At 40.4% G+C, this 22,336-nt stretch overlaps 1 protein-coding gene across 1 annotated transcript in view; it reads right to left on the minus strand.

The window, feature by feature from the left end:
- The window catches only part of LOC122803869, a 1,036,817-nt gene that overhangs the window by 688,988 nt on the left and 325,493 nt on the right, over positions 1–22,336 (minus strand). Inside the window, exon 4 of the mRNA XM_044073549.1 lies at positions 10,610–10,843. Within this exon, the coding sequence (XP_043929484.1) occupies positions 10,610–10,843 (234 nt within the window). The remainder of the gene's footprint in view (positions 1–10,609; positions 10,844–22,336) is intronic.

Genomic DNA, 22,336 nt, shown 5'->3' on the forward strand with positions numbered 1-22,336 from the left:
AGGCATGGATCTTAATGGAGGAGAAGGACAGGCCTCTGTGGAGTAGATCTGCTAAGTATTCCAGGATTAGAGGCAGGGAGTGCCAGTGTTATGCCCTCTCCTTTAGATTGAATCCAGGAGCAGTACCTTTTCCACTAATCAGCACAGGATTTCCTTGTACTGGGTCTTCTGGCTTCAAGAATGATGTCCAGCACCTGCTTGCTTAGGCTGGTTACTGGGAGAGAATTCAAGGAATAAGCCAGGCTGCAAGATTTAGGGTTTGCAGGTGAGGCTGCAAGATCTGTCCCCCCTGCTGAGAGAGCAGGGTTGGGTTCTGGTGTAGGTGCCAGGGTGGCACTGGTGACAGGCTTCGCAAAAGTGGCTACCAGTGCTGGCGTGGCAAGTCTGGGGCAATCAGAATTGTCATTGGTCTGTCCTGTCTTATCTTGAGCAATACTCTTGAGAGAAGGGGCAGAGGGGGAAAGGCATAGATTAAGAAATTACCCACTACAAGGATAGGGAATCCACTTTCCAGGCCCTGCTGTGAGGTGTCCTGGTGCAGAATTTGCTGAGCTGGTGATTGCAGGGGGAGGCAAACAGATCCACCTCTCTGGGGTCCCTCATTTCTGAATCAGAAGGTTGAAGGTGCTGTGCTCTAGTTGCCACTTGTGTGGGTCTAGGAGATGTCTGCTTAAGTCATCTGCCAGTGAGTTTTGTTTGCCTGGCAGGAAGTGAGCTTGCAGGTGGACCTGCATGTCCAAGGCCGTGTTCCACAGGACCATGGTTAGCTTGCAAAGTGGGTAGGAGCGGGTTCCACCCTGCTTGTTGATGTACCACATAACTGTGGTGTTGTCTGTTTTTATTAGCAGGTATCCTGGTGAAAGTAGGGATCTGAAAGTTGTCAGAGCATGCTGCACAGCTAGCATCTCTTTTTGGCTGATGTGCAGATGAATCTTGACTTGGGCTCCAGTGGCCCTGAATGCACTTGCCATCCATGTGTGCCCCCGAGACACTGTCTGATGCATCTGTGGTTAGGGTCTGGGTGGTGTGGGGTTGAGTAAAGGGCAGACCCTTGTGGTTGCATGCTGCTTCCCACCAAATAAACTCTGTCCTTAGACAGGGTATTATAGGAATGACTGTGTCCAGGTCCCCAGAATGTTGGCACCAAAGACTTTTTAAGTACCATTGAAGTTTCCTCATATGCAGTCTGGCATATGGAATTAGTAGGATGCATGAGGCCATGAACCCTAGGGACTGCAGGATTTTCCTTGCAGATAGCTGGGTTCTTGTGGCCATTTGAGTAAAATAGTCTCTCAGATAGCTTGTTTTTCTAGAGTGAGGAATGCCATCTGGGATGCTGTGTCCAAGCTTGCTCCCAGAAATACAATCTTTTGACTGGGGACTAGCTTTGATTTCTTTTCATTGATGATGTACCCCAGGGAGGTTAGAAGGTTTTTTACAAATGTCAGGTGCTGCAACAGCATTTCCTGACTGTCTGCCTGAATCAGGCAGTCGTCCAAGTATGGGTAAATTTGAATATTTCTCTGCAGTAAGCAATGGCTGGAGCCAGGCATTTTGTGAATACTCTGGGAGCAGTGGATAAGCCAAAGGGAAGTGCAGAGAACTGATAATGCATAGATCCTGCCCTGCAGTGAAGATATTTCCTGCATGACTCCCTTATAAGGATGTGCAAATAGGCTTCTTTTAAGTCTAGGATGACTAACCAGGCATCTTTGGCTAGCATAGGTAGAAGCTGCTGGAGGGGTGAGCATTTTGACTTTTGGTACCACCAGGAAGGTGTTGAGAATTGAAAGATCTAGGATTAGGCGCCAAGTGCCCTCTTTTGTGGGTACCAGGAAAAGTCTGGAATAGAATCCTTGACCTATCTGTTCCACAGGAACAGGGTGAATTGCCCTTGTAGAGAGCAGGGATTGAACCTGGTTTTATGTCTCTGCCCATTGGTTTAGAGGGAGGTCTGGGAACCCTTTTGGGGTTGACAGTAAGTGGAAGTAAAATTTGTACCTCTGGGATACAATGTTGAGGACCCATCAGTCTTTGGTGATGGAAATCCAGTTTTTTGAATGAAGGGAAAGTCTCCCCCCTAGGGGCACAAGCAGCTGGGCAGCAAGTCTTCCTCCTAGGGGCACAAGCAGCTGGGCAGAGGTGGGGAGTGAAGTTGAGAAGTCATTGGGAATTCTTTCCGTAAGGGGGTGGTTTAGCACTCCCTGCTTTAGAGGTGGAGGCACTCCATTGCTTAGATCTCTGCATACCCTGAGACTGTAGTCTGGGGGGGTCTGTTTCCCCTGGGTCTAGGTTGAGATGGCCTTGAGGGGGCTGGAAAGGACCAATGTTTCGAGAGGCAATGCCTACTGAATCTAGGAGGCTGTACTTGCAAGAATTTTTTGACTGTCTGCATAGATTTAGCTTTTTCTTCCATGTTTTTAAGAACCTCTTCTGCTTTGGTGCCAAACAGATTGTCCTTGTTCAAAGGAGCATCTAATAACTTTGATTTGACATGATCTGGCAAGGTCTGCTCCTTAAGCCAAGCATGCCTTCTCAGTACAGAACCAGTGACTGCTGCCCTGCAAGATGCTTCTAGGGCATCAAAGCCACACTGCAATGTATGCTTGCTGACTTGGCTTGCAGAATGCATAAGCTCTTGCAGTTCTTTATTTTCTGCACAGTCTGTAAAGGTAGCTATTTTTTGCTTAATAAGTTCCATAATATGTTGTTGGTACTTCAGCATGTGGAACTGACAATTCAAAGCCCTAATGGCAAGAGCTGCAGAAGTATATACTTTCTTACCCCATCTGTCCAAAGCTCTGGAATCCCTGTCCGAAGGGGTGGGATTCTTGGCTGTAGTAGCCTTGACACCTTTAGGCCCCTGGGAAATGATCTCTGGGTCAGCAGTAGGATTTCTGAAAAGGAATTTGTGAGAGTCAGGTACTCTATAGTACCAGTCTGGTTTTCTAGGGGCAGGGGGTAAAGTATCAGGAGTAAGACTAGATTCCATAAAGACATCAACAGCTTACAGAACTGGGGGTATTGCTAAAGGCCTGTGTTGTGGCAAATCTAGAAATTCTCTGAGTCTCTTTTTAGACTGAGGATAGTGTTGGCATTCCCAGTGGAAATGCTCTCTTAAAGTACGTAAGGTTTCACCAAAAGAAAAATCCTCTGGAGGAGAGGCAAAGGGAATGGATTCCTCTGCATCTGAATCCTAATAAGCAGATGAGGGCATGTCTTCATAACCAGATACCACAGAGTCATCGGACTCTTGGTCTGTTGAAGCTGCTGGGGACTGGTCTCTTTCTCTTAGCAGGGGAAGGCTGACTTCCCCTAATCAGCATAATAAGGTCTCCTGCCATTCTAAGCATTTTATGTTGTGGCAAGGGAGCAGGTGCATGCACTTTGGTCATTGGTTTTCTAGACGTAGCGTGTACTCTTGGCCTTAGAAACATGCTAGTTTTACACAGAACTGAATTAGTCAGTTTGTGTTAAACATTGGTAGTGCGAAGAACTTCCTCAGCAGCCATTGCCTGCTCAGCGGCTCCGGACCCATCCAAGGTAGAGACATCAGCAGGTTCCATAGTCGAAGAAGCATCTCGCGGTATACCAGACTCCGAATGGGTCTTGGTAGAGGCCTGCAAATCCATTGAAGCAGGCATCAGGGGCTGCAAAAGCGTCTCACTGAGTACCGGTGAACTGGTGACTAGCTTAACGGACGTGTTGTCAGCAGCTTTGAACCTGTGCAGTCTGTCTCTGTCTTTATCCTTACTTTTTTTGGAATATTGGTAGTCGGATGGCTTACTGAAGTCATTTCGGAATATGGAGATCCAGAACGAAAATATTTTGTGACAATAAGGGCCTGGCGATGAATGGCTCGGGCGTTGAACAAGGCACAAAACTGACAGCGAGGTACATCGTGGGCTGGGCCTAAACAGGTGACGCAGTAAGAATGGAAATCTCAGTGTGGTATTTGCTTTCCACAGGCGAGACAATTGCTAACTTTTTATGACATCGGTTAGAGCAAGAAAAAAGGATCCTCAATGGGGTACTTAGCTTTAGAAGACTTCAACTTCAATTTCAAAAACGAAAACTCGGGTAGCAGCCGACCGGCACTCGTGCGAACTGCTTCTGCTTCGGGCTCCTTAGCAAGAAAGACTGATGTAATGGCCTCGGCTGCCTGATTTTATACCACTGACAACCTGATGTCAGTCCTGGAGTGACAGCAACCGATGCAGAAATACTAAGCCTCTGAAATTCGAGCCGACTGAGGGCTACCACTGGCAGGATAACCCAAGTGTGATGACTGCAACAGTGAAACACGAAGAACATCTATTGTGTCATTCCATTACTCATCTGTACCCAATGGACACAAAAATCCAATTACTATCACTTGGATGTGATCTATATATGCATGTAAGCCAAACCTTAAATATTGCAAAAGAGAATCATTTTAAATATGTTTGAAATACAGCTTTTCTCACTATTTATGTAATGATTGCAAATGTTAACATTTCACTTATTGTAATTGTACTGTTTAGTTATATATTGTAGTTAGTTGAACTATATCAGCTTTGTCACTCCTCTACTTGCACTGTATATGTTTTTTGAGCTTTTTCCCCAGGCCTCCATTGAAAAGAATTTCATTGTGACCACAGTCAGACTATTCTGGGTAAAAAAAGAAACTAAAGAAATAAAATAAAATAAACATGGATGTCATAATGGGAAATGAATTAGCTCAGTGGTTGCCAGAAGAGATTTGTTAAAGGGTCAACTTGGGGGGGGGGGGGGGTGAGAGAAAAAATATATATGTATTTAACAGTTGTCTCACAAACATTGACAAGACATATAATCCACAAACCTGCCGTACTGAAACAGACTACAAAAAAGATCAATGCTTATATATGCCAGATAAAGGCTTCTGAAAATCTCATGCTGTAAAAAGCAGTGAACTTGCATTGGGCCTAAACAATCACAGCTACTGTTTTGATAAGGATGCAAATAAATAATCAGAAACAGGTGTAATGGTTTTGTCAAATGTGATCAAGAATATCTACAACATGCTAATTTTACATCATAACTCAAGTGAATCACAGTACTTGAATGCAATACTGCTGGAAACCACTTCTAAGTTCAACTTGGTCAACGAGAGTATAAGAGACATTGATGGCAGAGTAATGGTTATCAGACGGTCATATAGAGGTATTTATTGAAGCAGAACACTGATCTCATAGTAGCCCAAGAAATCTGAGTGCATCAAAATAATTTACAAATTCCTGGAATGCCTGAAGGTGAGAATATCCAAGACATTATTAAGAAATTATTATGAAGAAAAGCTCATCCCTAACTATATTCAAATGTAACTTGGAACAAGGATAAGAAATCACAAATTTACCTCTGGTGTGGCACCTATGTTTCTTAATGGACAGGGGTAGTCCCTAAACACGTAACATATACAGACCTGTAGTGCAGCACATACAATTCCTTGGGGTACTGACATGTCAACAATATTTTGATACATTTTGGACAATGTGGCTAGGCTTAAAATAGCTGTTGAGCGAATAGCCTACTGACCACCTATAAACCGATTTACGGGGGTGGAAGTATTTCACCAGACAGAAATGAAGCAGGCACATTGCTCTTTAACACCTAGGCCAACAAATCTCAACATGCCAACCCTGAACTGTCATAGAAAGGTTTATTTCACACTAGATAAAGAAGCCGATATTCATGTTGGCTTGGAATAAAGTATAATTAAATATAAGGGCAACGCAATCTGTTCTGACAATGATTATTCTTGTGCAATTTGGTTTTCACTTTTGATACTTGTGCACAAAGGCATTAGATACATAATTCACTATCCTACTAAAATCCTTGCATTTAGGACTGACAAGACTAACCATTTCCAGTCACTCAAGTAAACATAAAAGTGCTATAATTTGCTGATCATTTCAATTGGATAAGTTACAGCACTATCACCAATAAAAATGGAAGATTTTATCAAACATGAGGTCACAGTAATACCAAGAAGGAACCACAACAATTAAACAATGAGGAATGACCTCTCAATTTCTTAAAGATGTATGTTCTTTACAAATGCAGCATACTGGTCAATGTTCTATCTGGCTTTTTATAACTGTGTAGACAATGTATTTCTTAAATGGATGATCTGTAAAATCACACAGACATGAGAATGACTTAAAAGAAATTACTGACTTTGGTATGCTACCATTTTCTGAACTTAATATTTTGTTTGGAGCACAGCTTCTAGAAGAGTAAGAAAAAGCAATACTTTTTGATGACTCTGACTTGCTTCCATATCTGATAGTTTCTATTATCATTGGTTTGATTTGCATTAGGGCCAGCATTATACTTTGCCGATATGATTTCTTAAGCTTGATTACAATTGTGTTACGGAGCTGACTTTTACTTCATTAGGAGATAAAAAAAATGTGCAAATATGAGTGTGCGTGTAGAAGAGGGGAGACATTTTTTCCATGTTTTTTTTTTATTTGTTTGTTTGCATATCTTGGTGCAAAGAATGAGAGGGAATGTGAGGGAATAGACAATGTTTACTAAGTGAACTTTTTGTTATCTAATATTTTAATATTTTCTTACTTATGGCTTGAATGTCATGGATATCCCTTATTTATAAATGCCTACGTATACAAAATAAAAAAATAAATACATAAATAACAACTCAGCTGGAACTCCAATAAAGAAAATGTAATTGTCAGTTTACTGCTTCCATTCAACTAGGAACTTCAACACAACTGTTTACAATAATAAGAAAAATCATTTAAAAATACAAGGCACAAATCACATGACATCTCATTCACTAATCAAAAAGACACAATATGTATAGATGTAATTAAAAACACATTTCTAAGTATTTTCCTTTTTAAAATAACATTTAACAGTAATTGTTTCATTAAGACCTGGTGGTTATCTAGTGCCAAGTATAATAGTCATTTCAAATATTGTTCTACTCTCCACCCTTTCATCCATGGTAACAAGCACAAAACATATATATATATATATATATATATATATATAACAAATACAACAAATGCTATGTTTATTTAACAAATTCGTAAAATCTTTTCTCTTGATCAAATAATTATGATGTTAAATTGTGTTAGTCAACAATTTTGTAGTTTTCCCTACATAAAATGCACTAAAGGATAAACCATTTGCTACATAAACCAGACCAAAACATTTACAATTTACTTGGTTACCAAGTGTTTTGGCAAACCATAAATTAAAATAGGGGTATATTTAATTTCTCTTTCTCCTAACATTTCCTTTATTAAATTTTCTAATATATTTTGAGGTACCCTCTTTCGGTGAATAAAGTTGAGATTTTACATTAAATCTTTATTTTCTGTATCTATTCTAGTGGGAAATTATTATTCAGAAATAGTATGGCTGTCCCTCTGACAAACGATAATATGAATATAAAGAGGATTATTAAGGTAATCAGAAAATCATGCATGTGTTAGTAAAACTTATATGGATAGACATATTTATTAATAAAACATATATAAATCTAAAATGGATTTTTTAAGAAAATCTACATTTTCAGTGGTAGTACTAATAAGCCTTTGGGAACATATCCTTGTAGAGAGTGTAATTCATGCAAATGTATTAATAGTGGTCCTTTTTTTTGTTTTTAGACCATATGGATTGGAAATATTGGGCAAAAAATGCACTTTTCGTGTAAATTTTAATTATGGCTGTACATATTGCATCTTTTTGATTGGTGAATGTGTGGTCATGTGACCTGTATATTTAAATGTTTTCTTATTGATGTAGTCAATTACAATGAAGTGCTCAACTAACAATTACATTTTCTTTAGTGGAGTTTTAGCTAAGGTTTTTTTTTTGTATTTATTTGATGTCTCATACATGCTTTTGAGGCTGTTTTTGGTTGTAAATGCCTGTATATATAACACAGCTGGCCGATATGATTTCTTAAGCTAATAACCAAAGGGGCCAGCTGAAGCCAAGCCATGTTCTCCAAAATAAAAAAATGATAGGTAATGGTTCCCATATATTTTGTAGAAGGTGTATATTCTTAGGTAGACAAACAATTACAAGCTTCATTTCCCTAGTAGAGACACAGGTGCCACACCAGAGGTAAATTTGCGGCTCCCCATCCACTGGTACAAGTTCTGCTTGAATGAATGCAAGGAAGAAAACTTTCACATGGATGGAAACCTGTTCCAGAGAAGGTGGAGCTTCTGAGAGAAATACTTGGCCCTCGAGCATGATCTATTCACATTGCTGTTATGAGGTTTAGGTCTCTAGATCAGGTGTTTCTGATGCTAGTTGTTTTCCAAATGTGTAACAGGTCCAATAGTTTCAGATCAATTAAATCTTTGCAAGGTAGGCATATGTCACCTCTCAGCAGCCTGTAGGAAACTGAACATAGGGACAATGATTTGAGGTGGTCTTCAAAGGGCTTGTTTCCTACCCCTTGTATTCTTTTGTGAGACATCTCTGAGGATGCTTCAACTGCTGCATTTGCAAGATGTGCAGATCTCACAGATTCTCAAGGAAACATTTTTATTACAGCAGCCTTACAGAGAGAGAGGGAGAGATACAGACAGATAATTAGGAGACTTTCACAGACTGGGCTCCTAAAATAATAATAAAAAATCTTATTTAGATGGTACAATGCAATTTTACATACAAGTGTGGTATAAAATATGTATATTTTTAAAACGGAAGTTCAGTTCAGTTACATAAGTTTCAGTTCCTGTTTCCATTCAGGTTCAGTTCTTGCTTGATTTTGATTCAGTTCATCAGCATTGTTAATTGTGACAGCTCAGTGATATATAACTTTATCTATGCTGCTATATTACCTTCAATGTAATTAAGAATGAACTTGCCAACCTTCTTATTTTGCTTTTCGTTGTATTAATAAATGCTGTTAATCAAACTAGAGAGGGTTTCAGTGTGACTTGTATCCTGAAAATTAATTATATTTTGCACCAGTGAAAACTGACATGTTTGCAGACATCCAGAGAAATTTATCAAAATGTAAAGAATTGTAAAGAAAAGTAACTAAAAAGAAAACAATTCAGAAGCAGAGTACACAATTACAGATCAAAGAGTTAAAAACGAGAATGGGAATCATGGTATATGATTTGACAATAGTTAAGGAAAATACTTAATAGGAAGATAAGACATAAAATGTGAGAGACACTACCTGCAGAAAGAAGGAAGTTGTTATCCCATTTTACATAACTGGCAGGGTCCTGTCCAGGTGCTGTATGTAATTGCAAGTATTACTTCACAGAAAAGAAGCAGCAAGGAACAAATATAATCAAGGGGAATGCTACCAAAATGTTGTATTATCTGTAGTCATTAACTGGGATTAATGAAACTTGACAAGCAAACACAAAAGAAAGAAATGGAAGACATGAGTCCACCATTCAAATACTGTATGGTAACTAAAGTATGACAGCATAATTTAAGAAAAAGGACTGTTGAAAACAAGAAGACATAATGTAAGGATAAAGAGGACAACAGAATGACAATATTTTCTGGAAAAGAATGGTGGCTACATGGAACAGTTCTTCTGAACTGGTAAAGCATTCAAAAACAGCACAATGCAGGATTACATGACAAAATGCACAGACTAAGGAGAGATATCAGAATGACGTTTGTTTTACACTGAATTGAGTTTACTTAATAGGTTGAAGACAAACAGACCTGACTGATGATGATGATCATTACGCCCAAAATTTATGTTTCTGGTAGAGCAAACCTTGATGTTTACAGCCTAAATGCTCAGCCTTGTTAATGAAAACTTTCTTTTAGATAAATTTACTTATTCATTGATTGATTGATTGATTGCATGTACTTACTGGGATAGTCTAGATGGGCAGAATGCTACCCCTTATCAATTGAGGCCTGGGGAGAAAAGCTCCTGAAAATTACATAAAGAATGCAGTAAACAGAGGCAGGCAAGTAATTCACCAATGTACAACATTTAACCAGAGTAGCATTAACTAGCAGCAGTATAATGCACAGAATCATTAAACATATTTATAAATGAACCAAAAGCAACTTCATAGAAACAAAGCTGTCCTCAGGAATCATACACAGCAAGATGAAAGCTTTCACTAATACATTTCAGTCAGTATCACAGGTGAAATTCTGTACACCTGTTTAATAGGTAGTTAAGCACTTTCTGTTCTCCTTTGCTTACTCATACTTGGAAATTAACTTGGTAGAAAGAAAGAACAGGAGAAATGGAGGATTAGTATTAAAAGGCAGAAATGTTTTAAGACAGGTAGAAGGAAAACAGGAAGAGGGAGAGGGCAAGGAGGAGATTTTGGACTAAAGGATATAGTACTTGAAAAGAACAGGAGAAAGTATGGGACAGGACATTTATCATCCAAGAGTTATGCATGCACAGGGACAGGTGTGGTTTAGGCATTCGCTTGTTAGTGCTTTAAAAGAGTTTCTTAGAGTAAAAGGAAGAAAATTTAAAATATTAGCCAGGAAACAGAAATACAGAGTCAACAGCATGTGTCTAGGATTTTCTTTAAGACAGCAAAGTGGTACAATAGATTTTTATTAAAGAATGTGCATTAGTATTGGACACACAAGATACCTGCGCAGGCAGTGACAACTTTCTTTGCATATCTTCCTTGTCCATGAAACTTTCCAGGCTTTCAGATTCCTCAGATACAAAGTTATGACACACTTCAGGAGAAACAGAAGATGTAGGAGGACTGTCAGCTTCTTCTGCTGCTGCTACTGCTGAATTCTTTGAGGGATCTTGTTCATTAATGCTGGCCATTTCTTCCGATTTCTGTACTGGAAGCTCAGTGGGAAATTCTTGGGCCTAAGAAAAACATAGTCACTTAGCATTGCTGAGTCACATGCTTCATTTTTGTAAAATACACATTAAAAATAAATATAAATTTTCCTCTTTTTTTGCTAGTAGGAGTACTGAATCTTGGGGACCCCGCTAGAGTAATGGAATTATATAAATTAGTAGGGTAAAATCAAATCTGACAGCAGCCAAAGAAGCAATACAACTAACAAGTACAAACAATAACCTATAAAAAAAAACTAAACAACCAAGGCAATTAACATATAATTAAACATGACTAGATGAGCAGGGGCAGAAGGAACTCATGTTGCTTTTGGTGGCATACATTAATCAAGGGGCAAATACTATATATGTGTGTGTGTGTCTGTGTGTGTGTGTAGATATATATATATATATATATATATATATACACACACACACACACACACACACACACACACACACACACACACACACACACACACGACATGGTTCTGTGTTTATTCTAACACACTTGCATGTCTGCACATTGCTGGGACTTCATTTTTTTGACAAGCCTGTTAATATGTGAAAGATATCTGCTTGACACCTGGAGTGAAGAAATCATGGAATTGGGCCATACGTCAGAAGGCTTTGGCACAATGTTCTAACAAATGCTGATCCACAATGGACAGAAACATGAAGAAGAGTAGGAGCAAGGACCCTATGAAAGATGTGCAATTTCAAATTCCTAGCTGGAAAATGTGGCCCATCCTAAGAAGCTCATATACAAAACACATGCAAATATGGTGGCCTTTTGCTTGATAGAGAGCTAGCCAACTAGCTTTGATATGGAGATTACAATGGTGGGTAATATGTTGATGAAATAAACACATTAATTCTTACAGTTAGTCAGATATTTATGGATATTAAGTAGGTGTGTGTGTGTGTGTGTGAGGAGCAGAGCAAATCACCTCCATAACCTTGCTCAACACTCAGAAATATGAGCAACAATGTAAGACACTATCTTTATAATCTAAGTGCAAAACTGCAATTTCTCAAAGAAAGTGCAATTGTATAAGTAAAACTACCATAACAGTAGATGTTCTAATAGATCACTGCTGCAGCAGTCTAAGCTTCTTGGGTTTTATCAACAAAGGATATGACTAACCCAGTCAGCTTTTTAAAGTCTGAGGGCACCTTCCACACTCTGACTGCCAGGAGCTCAAGCAGAGATTCATATAAAAACAGTTAAAGCATTAAATGTTTCAGAGCTTTTATGACCAAAGAAGCCAGGTAATATTCCTGAAATGGAAAGTGGTAGGACATTTAAAATACCTACAAATGTGTGCGTGTACATATATATATATATATGTGTGTGTGTATTTTTTTACAAGGACATGAGTCTGGAGCATTTCTCCCCTGGCCTCTTCTAAAAATTGGCTTTGTTCCAAGTCAGACTTTCCCAGTAAATAAATGTTAAATTAAATTAAAATTAAATTAAATTAAAAAAAAAAGTGTGTGCGTGTCTGTGTGTGTGTGTGTGCGTGTAACACACACTATATATATATATATATATATATATATATATATATATATATATATATATATATATTTTTTTATTTATTTTACATTTGTTGACCGGGCTAGTCTAACTGGATATATGTCCATTTTCAGTAGAGGCCCGAGGAGAAAAGCTCCTCATAAAAACAAAACAGAATATTGCAACTACAGATACAGTTCACTTGTCAGACAAAGCAGTTGTTTACATGGTAACTTAGTAATCATGATAGATAAAATAATTATATATATATATATATATATATATATATATATATATATATACACACACACACACACACACATAATATATATATATATATATATATATATATATATACATATATATATATATATATATATATATATATATATACATATATACATATATATGTATATATATATATATATATATATATATGTATATATATACACACATATACATACACAAGCCCATCCTAGCAATATAATAGACCAACTACAGAGAGGGGCTGTAGGGAGGTGATGAATACTGCGGCAGTGATCTATTAGAACATCTACTGTCATTGTAATTCTACTTAGACAATATTTAGGTAAATTACCATAGCTTAGATAAAATCTGTGGTGATGGTGCTGCGGTAGCATTGTCGCTTCATAACAAGACGTTGTCCCGTTCGATTCTCAGCTAGAGCGTCTTCTGTGTGGAGGCATACGTGAATGGGGCGTACCTTCGTTGAAGGTTATGCATCAGGGCTGGTAACCCAGTACGTAAAAATCCACAACCAATCATTAGCGGACCGGAGTTCTGCTGTGGCGACCCCTAACTGGGAAAAGCTGAAAGTCACAAACAAACAAACCATAGCTTAGATAAAAAGGGAGTTGAAAGAAATTTATAACCAAGGAGCCTCTGGAGAATGATCCTAGCAAAACCTGTTTTTGATCTGGAAAAGGAGTCCATCCTGCTCGAGTCAACCCCTATTGAGAAAGCCACAGAAGAAGTGGCCTGTTATGTTGTGAATAGCAAAAAAAAAAAAAAAAAAAAATATATATATATATATATATATATATATATATATATATCATGAGACAACTATTTCAAAACTGTCTGCTTTGACACTGGCTCTTATCTTCTCTTTCCTTCAAAGGGAGACAAACAGCTGATCATCTTTCTTGGAGGATTGAGTTTTGTCTAGGTAGTATTTGTGCTGCCTATGAATATCCAGAGTCTGACAATTTTTTTCTCACTTATTTTTGGGTTCTGGAAAAAGACAGGGAGATTAATAAACCAGCTCAAGGTAAACAATGACACCACTTTAGCCATAAAAAGAAGGATTAGTTCTCAAAGAAGCTATGTCTTTGCGGTAAATGAAATAATGTTTGTAACCAAGATATTCTTCTAGCAGAATTAGAATAGAGAGTAAAACTTCAGTCTTTCATGTTAAGAACCTCAAATCAGCACCCACCCATACCTCTCAACTGTGCTGCATTTCTCGGCATTTAAAGATTTTGCGGTCCAAATAATGGGGTGCCATGAATTTCCCATCAGCCCCCTTTATTCCCGATTAATTCACTCATTTTGTGGCCTTTTTTAAATATTTTTCCACCTTGGCAATCTTCCACTGACATCGTCATGTGCGCGATGATGTCAGCATCATGAGCGGCCTACCAGTTGGAATTCGGCTGCGGGCACAAGGGCTGTGACTGTCTGAGTGTTTACGTTTAGGCAGCAGCAACGTGCTTCTGTACAGGTGCAGTAGCAGCTAATGAATATCTGAATCCAATTCAAGGCAAGACAAGTGCAAAGCTGAGTGGCGAGTGCTTCTTTCATGACTGAGACAGTTTGACTTGGTTTACTTTTAGTAGTATAAAATTGTGTTAGTTTAGACAGGGTCAGACCTGGAACTCAGGAGCTGTGCAGTGTAGAAGAAGAATTAATGGTACAGCTGAGTGGGACTGCGAGAGAGCAGCCAGCAAGCAACAGTCCCAACAGTTTTTTTATTTTTTATTTAGAAGTACTGAAGACAGTGTAGTTAAGTGAAGTCTGATAACTTGTGTGAAGTGTGAACTGAAGTTTGATTTTACAACGTACACAGCGACCGCCGACCGTTCGTTTCAAACTTCAGTGCAGAAGGGCAGGGCACCAGGCAGAAGTAGTCTGACTCAGGTCAGAGCGGTGGTGTGAAGAGCCGACAACCAGGCAGACATGAAGAAGAAATATTTTATTTCTTCCCCCATCTCCTCCTCCACTGCCAGGTAAGAAAGAACATAAAAAGAATTGCCACCATGAAGGTATGACACTGTATTTATTTTTTTCTATTTTGTTTTAGTTTTATGTTTTTTGATGGGACCAGTCCCACCATGCCTAGTGAGGACACTGTGTAGGCAGGATGTAATGAAACAGGGATGCTTATCTAAAGGGCTTGTGATGTTGAGAGTTTGATGTTGTTGGGATTATCATATGCTCAGCACACGTTTATATTACTGGCTTGATTGACTTAACATGACGATCTTGTATTGTATACTAGGAAGGACTGAATGCTTGGCAAGTATAAATGTTAACATGCATATAAAATATCATTAGGATGTAATGTGTAGAATTGGATACACTCCTATTTATTACTGCACAAGGTGATTCATGGTGAAACATTATTTTGCTATTATAATGTTTTTTCAAGCTATCTTTTATCTTTTGATCTGTTGCACTGTTATTATTTAAAGTTTTTGTATTTGTAAATTGATTTCAGTTAATGTGCCTGACTTGGATTCATTTCTCTGTTTCACTTTTTGACCGTCTCTCCCTCTCCTCATTTTCTTTTTTGAAATCCAAGCAAGTATTTTAAAAAAAATAAAAAAAAAAACTATCTTGGGAACTCATTCACAATTGATTATAGAGAAAACTGGGAGATTCACCAGTGGTTGAGAAGAGCAGCAAGTCCACTTCAGGTGTTGTACTGGACTGCAGTGGTGAACATACCTCTCAAACTCTTGGGGGCAAGAAATCTGGACAAAACCTAAAATAATGGGAGAACAAAGGTCCAAAAACAGGGACAGATTTTATATTGCTTTTAAAAACTTAGAAAGTTAACTGAATAACACAGGATCTGTGTTAGCATGCATTTTCTGAAGGATGTGAACTTGAAGTCTGAAATTCAAATGAATGTCATTATTGACTTTAGTCTTGGTGATTTGCCAGAAAAAATACAAAATTTATGAGAACCAGACCAAAAATACGAGGCAAACATCTGGACAGTTGAGAGGTATGATGCTTGCCCTGTAGCAGCAGAAAAGTATTACTAAGGAGAGCTAGGGATATCAGTTTGTTACAATGTTACCAAGCCATGTATTTTCATCTCCTGTGGTTCCTCAAGTCTTGAAATGCTATGTATGAAAAAGATGATCTGCAGCCTGGTGAAGTCCAATGATTGCATGCACTGAGCTATTTACTGTTTACAGGCAGTTTAAAATATTATTTTGGTAGTCAGGCAAAATGTTTAGTTGATGAATCCCGGGGATCACATCAGTTGCCCTGCTAGACAGGAGTCCAGGGAAGTAAACAGTGTGGGAAGAAATAGCCAGGGAATTGTTATGGCTAGGCTTGTATAGGCCCTAGGGCCGATAGCCTAACACCAACCTATGAACCTATGATTTTACCTTTTTTCTTTTTTTGTTTGACAGGCTGTATTTAGCTGATTTTGTTTAGATAAAAATGCATCCAATATCCGCAGATGTTACAGTGTTACTGTATGTGGTCTGGAAAGCAGTTTTATTGTGCCTGAGATGATGCATTCAGATTGTAGAATTAATATAGTAAAGATCAAAGCATTAACTTGAACACACACTACTTCTAGGTTATGAAGGGGTGATAGCTAAATGATCATTGATGTGTACTTATTCAGAAGTGATGTCAACTTGGGCAACGTTTTCAGCCCTCAGAACCTTTCTTAGCTCAGGTCTTATTTGTTTTTCTAGCTGTGCTAGTGCACTCAGGTTGCGATTTTTTTTTCAAAGTTAAAAAGTATGGACCATGATGTAGCATGCAAAATACGGATTGTGGCCTGGTATTTCATCAGCTAGAAATAGCTTTTTTATGTAGTCATAGCTATGCTTAATTCAGTATAGTCTTTTTTTTGTTTTTCTCTCTACCTATGTCATGATGTCATCATTTTAGCTTTTGTAGAAGCGCTGCCACTGCGTGCAGATAATTACAATTTACAGTGATGTTGGCAACCTATCGCTCAGAAAGTCTTCAAAAAATTGAGCCCCAAATTCAAACTGTTGTTTGCAGTTATGTTTGCTTCAGTTAGTGGGAAGGAAGTCATTCTGAGCAGGCAGTTTGATGTGAGGCAAAATATCAAGAAAAGCAACAGACAAAAAAAAGAAGTTATGTACTTACCATAACATTCCATGTTTGTAGTCTATCTCACCTACATTCTTGCTGGATGGGTTCAGAGCCAATATTTGGCTCCGACTCGGCCGATACTAAAGCTTGAGAGCTTTTACTGGCTCGAGGCTAACTCCTGTCCCATGGTGCCTCATGGCAATTCCCCAGATCTTGCTTGCAAGAAAGCAATAAGAACCTAATAGTTATGAAACTATATATGTATATATATATATATATATATATATATATATATATATATATATATATATATATATATATATAATACATAATGTAACATTATCCATGCCAGGTGGACAACAACTACAACCAGGTCAGACAGCATAAGTATAGTCCACCAGATCCTCCAGGAAGGGGGCAGGAGGGAGGGACGCAAGAATGTAGGTGAGATGGACTACAAACATGGAACGTTATGGTAAGTACATAACTTCTTTATGTTATGTAGTCCTATCTCGCCGTAATTCTTGCTGGATGGGACAGCATCCCTAGCAACTTTATCCCGGGTGGCTCAAGCAAAGAGACTCTTCAGCACAGTGGACCCAAAGGATGACCTGTCCCAGGAGGCCAAATCCAATTTGTAAAGAGTGACAAAGGTATGTGGTCTTGCCCAAGTAGCTGCTGCACAAATAGTATCAACTGGGAGCCTAGATCTAAAGGCACATGAAGCTGATACTGCCCTTGTAGAGTGGCCTTTAACTTTGCTGGGTAACTGTTTGCCAGCAGTCTGATAAGCAAAGGAAATGCAATCTGAAAGCCACTTTGAAAGGGTAACCTTAGAAACAGGCAAGCCTTTATTTTTGTCCAAAAAGGAAACAAATAGTTGATCTAATTTTCTAAATTCTTTAGTCCTGTGTAGGTAAAACCTGAGAATTCTGTGGACGTCCAACTGGTGTAGCCTGTATTCAGATTTATTAGAATGATTTGGAAAAAAACACTGGTAGCTCAATAGCAGTGTTAAGATTATGTTCTGAACATACCTTGGGAAGAAAGGAAGGGTTAGTCCTAAGTGAGACTCTATCCTTGTAGAAAACAATGTAAGGAGGTCGAATAGTAAGAGCTTGTAATTCTGAGACTCTCCTAACAGAGGTTATGGCTACGAAGAATAGTGTTTTCCAAGATAATAATTTCAGATCCGATGAAGAAGAGGGCTCAAAGGAGGAAGAAATTAAGGATGTGAGAGCTAAGTTTAGGTCCCAGGGTTCTGGTGGCTGTTTGATTGGAGGCCTGAGAAGGAGAACTCTCTTCAAAAAGGTTTTGCACAAAGAGTGGGAAATGATGGGATTTCCCATGGAGCCAAAATGGTAATTAGAGATGGCAGCTAACCGAACTCTAACTGTAGCAGCCGCAGCTCCTTCATGAAAGATGGACGCAAGGAAGGACAAAATAGATTCTATAGGAGCTATATATGGATCTAAACCTTGGTTTACAGCCCAAATAGAGAACCTTTTCCATTTGCTGGAGTATAACCTCCTAGTGGAAGGCTTGTGGGAAGAAATCAGAATGTGTTTGAATGAAGGTGAAAGTGGAACGCACCTGGCTATACGTGGAACTGGAGCAGCCATGCTGTCAATTTTAGGGTGTGGATGGTAGGATGGAAGTGCCCCGATTGATGAATCAGGAGGTCTGTAGATGGTTCCAGAATCCATGGTTCCTCCAAGAGGTAGGGCCACAGGAAGGGAAACCAGACTTGATGAGGCCAGTAAAGAGCAATGAGGATCAGTGTACTGCTAAACTGTTTCGCTTTCTGTATTACCTTTGGAATGAGAGGAAAAGGTGGGAAGGCATAAAGGAGCCCCGGGGGCCAATCGTGGACTACAGCATCCCTGGGTGACATCCCCAGATGGGGAATTAGGGCAAAGTAGCTGCTGCATTTGGTGTTCAGGTGTGTGGCAAATAGGTCGCAGCAAGGCTGGCCCCATCTGTGAAAGATCTCTTTCACAACTTCTGCATTCAGGGACCACTCATGAGGCATGAGGATTGCTCGACTGAGTTTGTCTCCTATCACACTGGACTTCCACAGGATGTGCATTGCTACCAAAAAGCGTTGAGTGTCCTTCGCCCATTTCCAAACTCTTAAGGCCTCTCAGCAAAGTGGGTAAAATTTGGTTCCCCCTTGCTTGTTTATGTAACACACAGCAGACATGTTTGTCTGATTGAATCACAATTGTCCTGGTGGGAAGAGAGCTGTGAAGTGCTTGCAATGCATATAGCACCACTCTCATCTCCAGAACATTAATATGCAAGTGGTTCTCATTGTTCTGACAAGTACCTTGGACTGTCATTCTCAGATAATGCCCCCTCCACCCTATCTGGGAGGCGTCCATGGCCAAAACTGCCTTTTTTGAGGAGGAACAAGAGGACGACCTAGGAGAAGTTGTTCCGTATGCAACCACCATATCAGATCCTTCTTGCAGGTGTTTGTGATAAGAATCTGATGAGACAGGGGAAGATCCTGCATTGACCATTGGGCAAATAGTAGTTACTGAAGTACTCTCATGTGAAGACAGGCTAGAGGAACTAATAGAATGGAGGAAACCATAGTCCCCCTAGAACTTGAAGGACTACCCTGGCCTGGACATTGTGACTGTTTAGCAAGGATCTGACTTGGCTGCGTAATGATTCTCCTCTTTCTGGTGTTAGTCTTGCTGCGATGGAGATAAGGCTGATTTTTTTTAAGTTTACTGTGATTCCTAAACTGGTGCACAAGGATAGAGTCTCGTCCCTGGTTCGGATCAGTTGATGCTTGGTGGTAGCAGTGAGGAGCCAGTCATCTAGATACGGAAACACCTAGAATAATTGATGTCTCAGGTGAGCCGTTACCACTGCCATGCATTTGGTGAACACTTTGGGGACTTTAGTGAGGCCAAAGGGCAGTGTTCAAAACTGAAAATGACTGGCTCCCATTCGGAAGCATAAGTGTCTTCTGGAGTGCCTGTCCATTTTGATGTGGTAGTACACATCCTGAAGATCTATTGAGCACATCCAATTGTCTTTCCTGATGAAGGGAAATATCGACTGCAGAGTGATCATTCGGAACTTCGATTTCTTTATGGACTTGTTGAGTCTGCTGAGATCTAGAACTGATCTCCAGTCCCCTGTCTTTTTTGGAACTAAAAAGTATTGAGAGTAAGTTCCGGATCCTATTTGCTCTGTGGGGACTTCTTGGATGACTCTTTTTTGCAGCAACGAGATAACCTCCAATGTTGCACAGTCTAGCTGAATGGGTGGCACATCTGGTAGAGACCAGTTTACTGGGGGATCAGAAACAAAGGGGATTAGATAACCTCTGGATATTATGGTCTGTACCCAATGATCTTGTGAAATGTTTAGCCAGGCGTTTGGGTACAGCGATAGACGACCTCCGACTGCCTCCAGAGACGGACAGTCGGGCAACCCCTCAGGGGAGATGGAAGGGATGATCAAAGAAGGTTTCTCTATCTCCCTGGTGTTGCGGACGTCCTCTGCCACGGGGATGGCATCTTCCATTATATCCTCCCCCTCTGCCTCTAGGGGAGGGTTGACCTTGTGCCTGAGGGAAACCTTTTTGGGATTTACGAACCACATTTTCTGTCCTGTATGACCCTTGGGATAGGGTCTAGACAGAAGGGAGAAACTGACTCCGACAGCAGATAAGGTTTTCCCTTCCTGCTCACACCTCGTCAATGTCTCTTTCACCTGAGGTCCAAAAAGAGATGAACCATCAAAGGGGACGTTGGTGAAGGAAGACTTAAAGGATTCTGTGAATTTGCAAAGACACATCAAAGAATGTCTCCTGAGAGAGATTCCTGCAGCGGCTGCCCTACACGCACCATCTGCTGCATACGATATCAGCATCATGGAGGAGTTAGCTATCAGTGTAAGTGTGGATACCTGTGCAAAAACATTATCCGTGGATTCCGGAGCTACTGAGCCCTGAAGGGTATCTCCCAACTCCTCCAGGAGATCCCTGTGAAGTCGAGTGAAATGGATAAGGTAATTCAGTGATCTTAGAGTAAATGCCGCTGAAGAGAAGGTATGCTTCCCATTGTCCTGGACTCCTTGTTAGGAGGATGGATATTAGAAGATGTTTCAGACAACTCCTTCTTGGTGGCCGCTGCTACCACCATAGCATCAATGGGAACTCCTTTGGAAAGAAAGGACTTATCTTCAGGTGCAGTCATGAATTTGTTTGGCCTCCTCGGGATGGGCTCTACTGTGTCTGGGGAGGCCCAGGCTTTCCTTGATATGACCCCTAAGAGCTGGTCATAAGGAGGTGTCACCCAGGAGGTGGAAGGTCGGGAACCAAAGGCCTCAAGATACACTGATTCATGCTCAGTAGGGTTAGAGGTCTTCCAATCACCCCTCTGTCTATGGATTTCTAGGCGGTCAGAAAAAGAGACATCCTTCGAGGGGGATCTAGGGGACCCTTCTGATTCCTCCAAATCAGTGTCAGATGTGACAGACTCGGGTGAGTCAACATGCTTCCTCTTGCAAAGTCTCTTCCGAGGGAGCTCTTCAGTGGGATAATCTGGGGAGGTCTCAGGAGAGGGGGCACCTCCAATGGGGACTGCTTGAGTCTCTGGTTTTCTATACTGTGGGGGTGGCAGGGGAGAAGAGGTTGCTTCTGGCTGCTGGTGGGACATCGGTTCCAAAGGTATGGCTTTTGCAGAGGATAAAGCCTTCTCTATTGCCTCGAAAGCCTTTCCTCCCTGCTCAGAAGAAGACCTCCACTCCGAGGAAATAGATGGTCGGCTCCGAGCAAGGGGAAGTGGCTCCAAAGCAGATGTGGGAACCGAGCTGAGTCGAGCCAAAGCGTCTAGAGGGAGGGTCAGTTCCGAAGAAAACCCAGGGTGACTATCCCCCTCAGAGTCGACTCGAGAGCATCGGCTACCAGATCCCTTGGCTCCTGACTGAGCCACTGAGGATAAAGTTATCAGTTCTGAGGAAGTAGGAAGAATCCTTGGAAATGATGGATCCAACATCGATGAACCTGAAGTGATTGGCTCCGAGAGTGAAGCAGTCAGAGGAGGAGCAGTGGTTTGCAAAGGGGTCAGCTCCAAAGCCTTTGGGTCCGGAGGAACCAATTTTCTTGCCAGAGCTGGGTCAGAAAGCAACCTCTTCACCACCCGCTTGATGTCCTCATCTGAGAGTGTCCTGGAGGACCGAGTGGAGACAGAAGGAGATCTCCTCCTCTCCAAAATAGGAGATCTCAATGTAGGTGAGACAGGGTCAATGTCAGGTAATTGTCTCGGTACCGAAGGTTGCCTCGGCACTGAAGAGACCGACGGTACCGATAGAGAAGAAGCTGAATCGGAGCCAGAACTCCTTGGCTGCGATGCTTTGGACGTTTTTGATGGTTCCAAAACTGGAGCCGATGATTTTCGTTTAGAAGTTTTAGGAGCTGTCTGACCAAGTTCCAGCTGTTCCTGGAAGGAACTGGTCATAAGACCCATATCAATCAACTTTTGTTTCCTCCTGTTCAAAACCCTAGTACTTAAGGCATGGCAAAAGGCACAGGGCTCTTGCAAATGTGTTTCGTCTAAGCAGTACACACACAGCTAGTGTGACTATCCGTCAAAGACATCTTTTGCAAGCATTTATCACATTTTTTTAAACCCCAAAGGGCG

Source organism: Protopterus annectens, chromosome 6.part0 (genome assembly GCF_019279795.1).
Source record: "Protopterus annectens isolate FY-2018-M chromosome 6.part0, PAN1.0, whole genome shotgun sequence".
Taxonomy (NCBI): Eukaryota; Metazoa; Chordata; order Ceratodontiformes; family Protopteridae; genus Protopterus; species Protopterus annectens.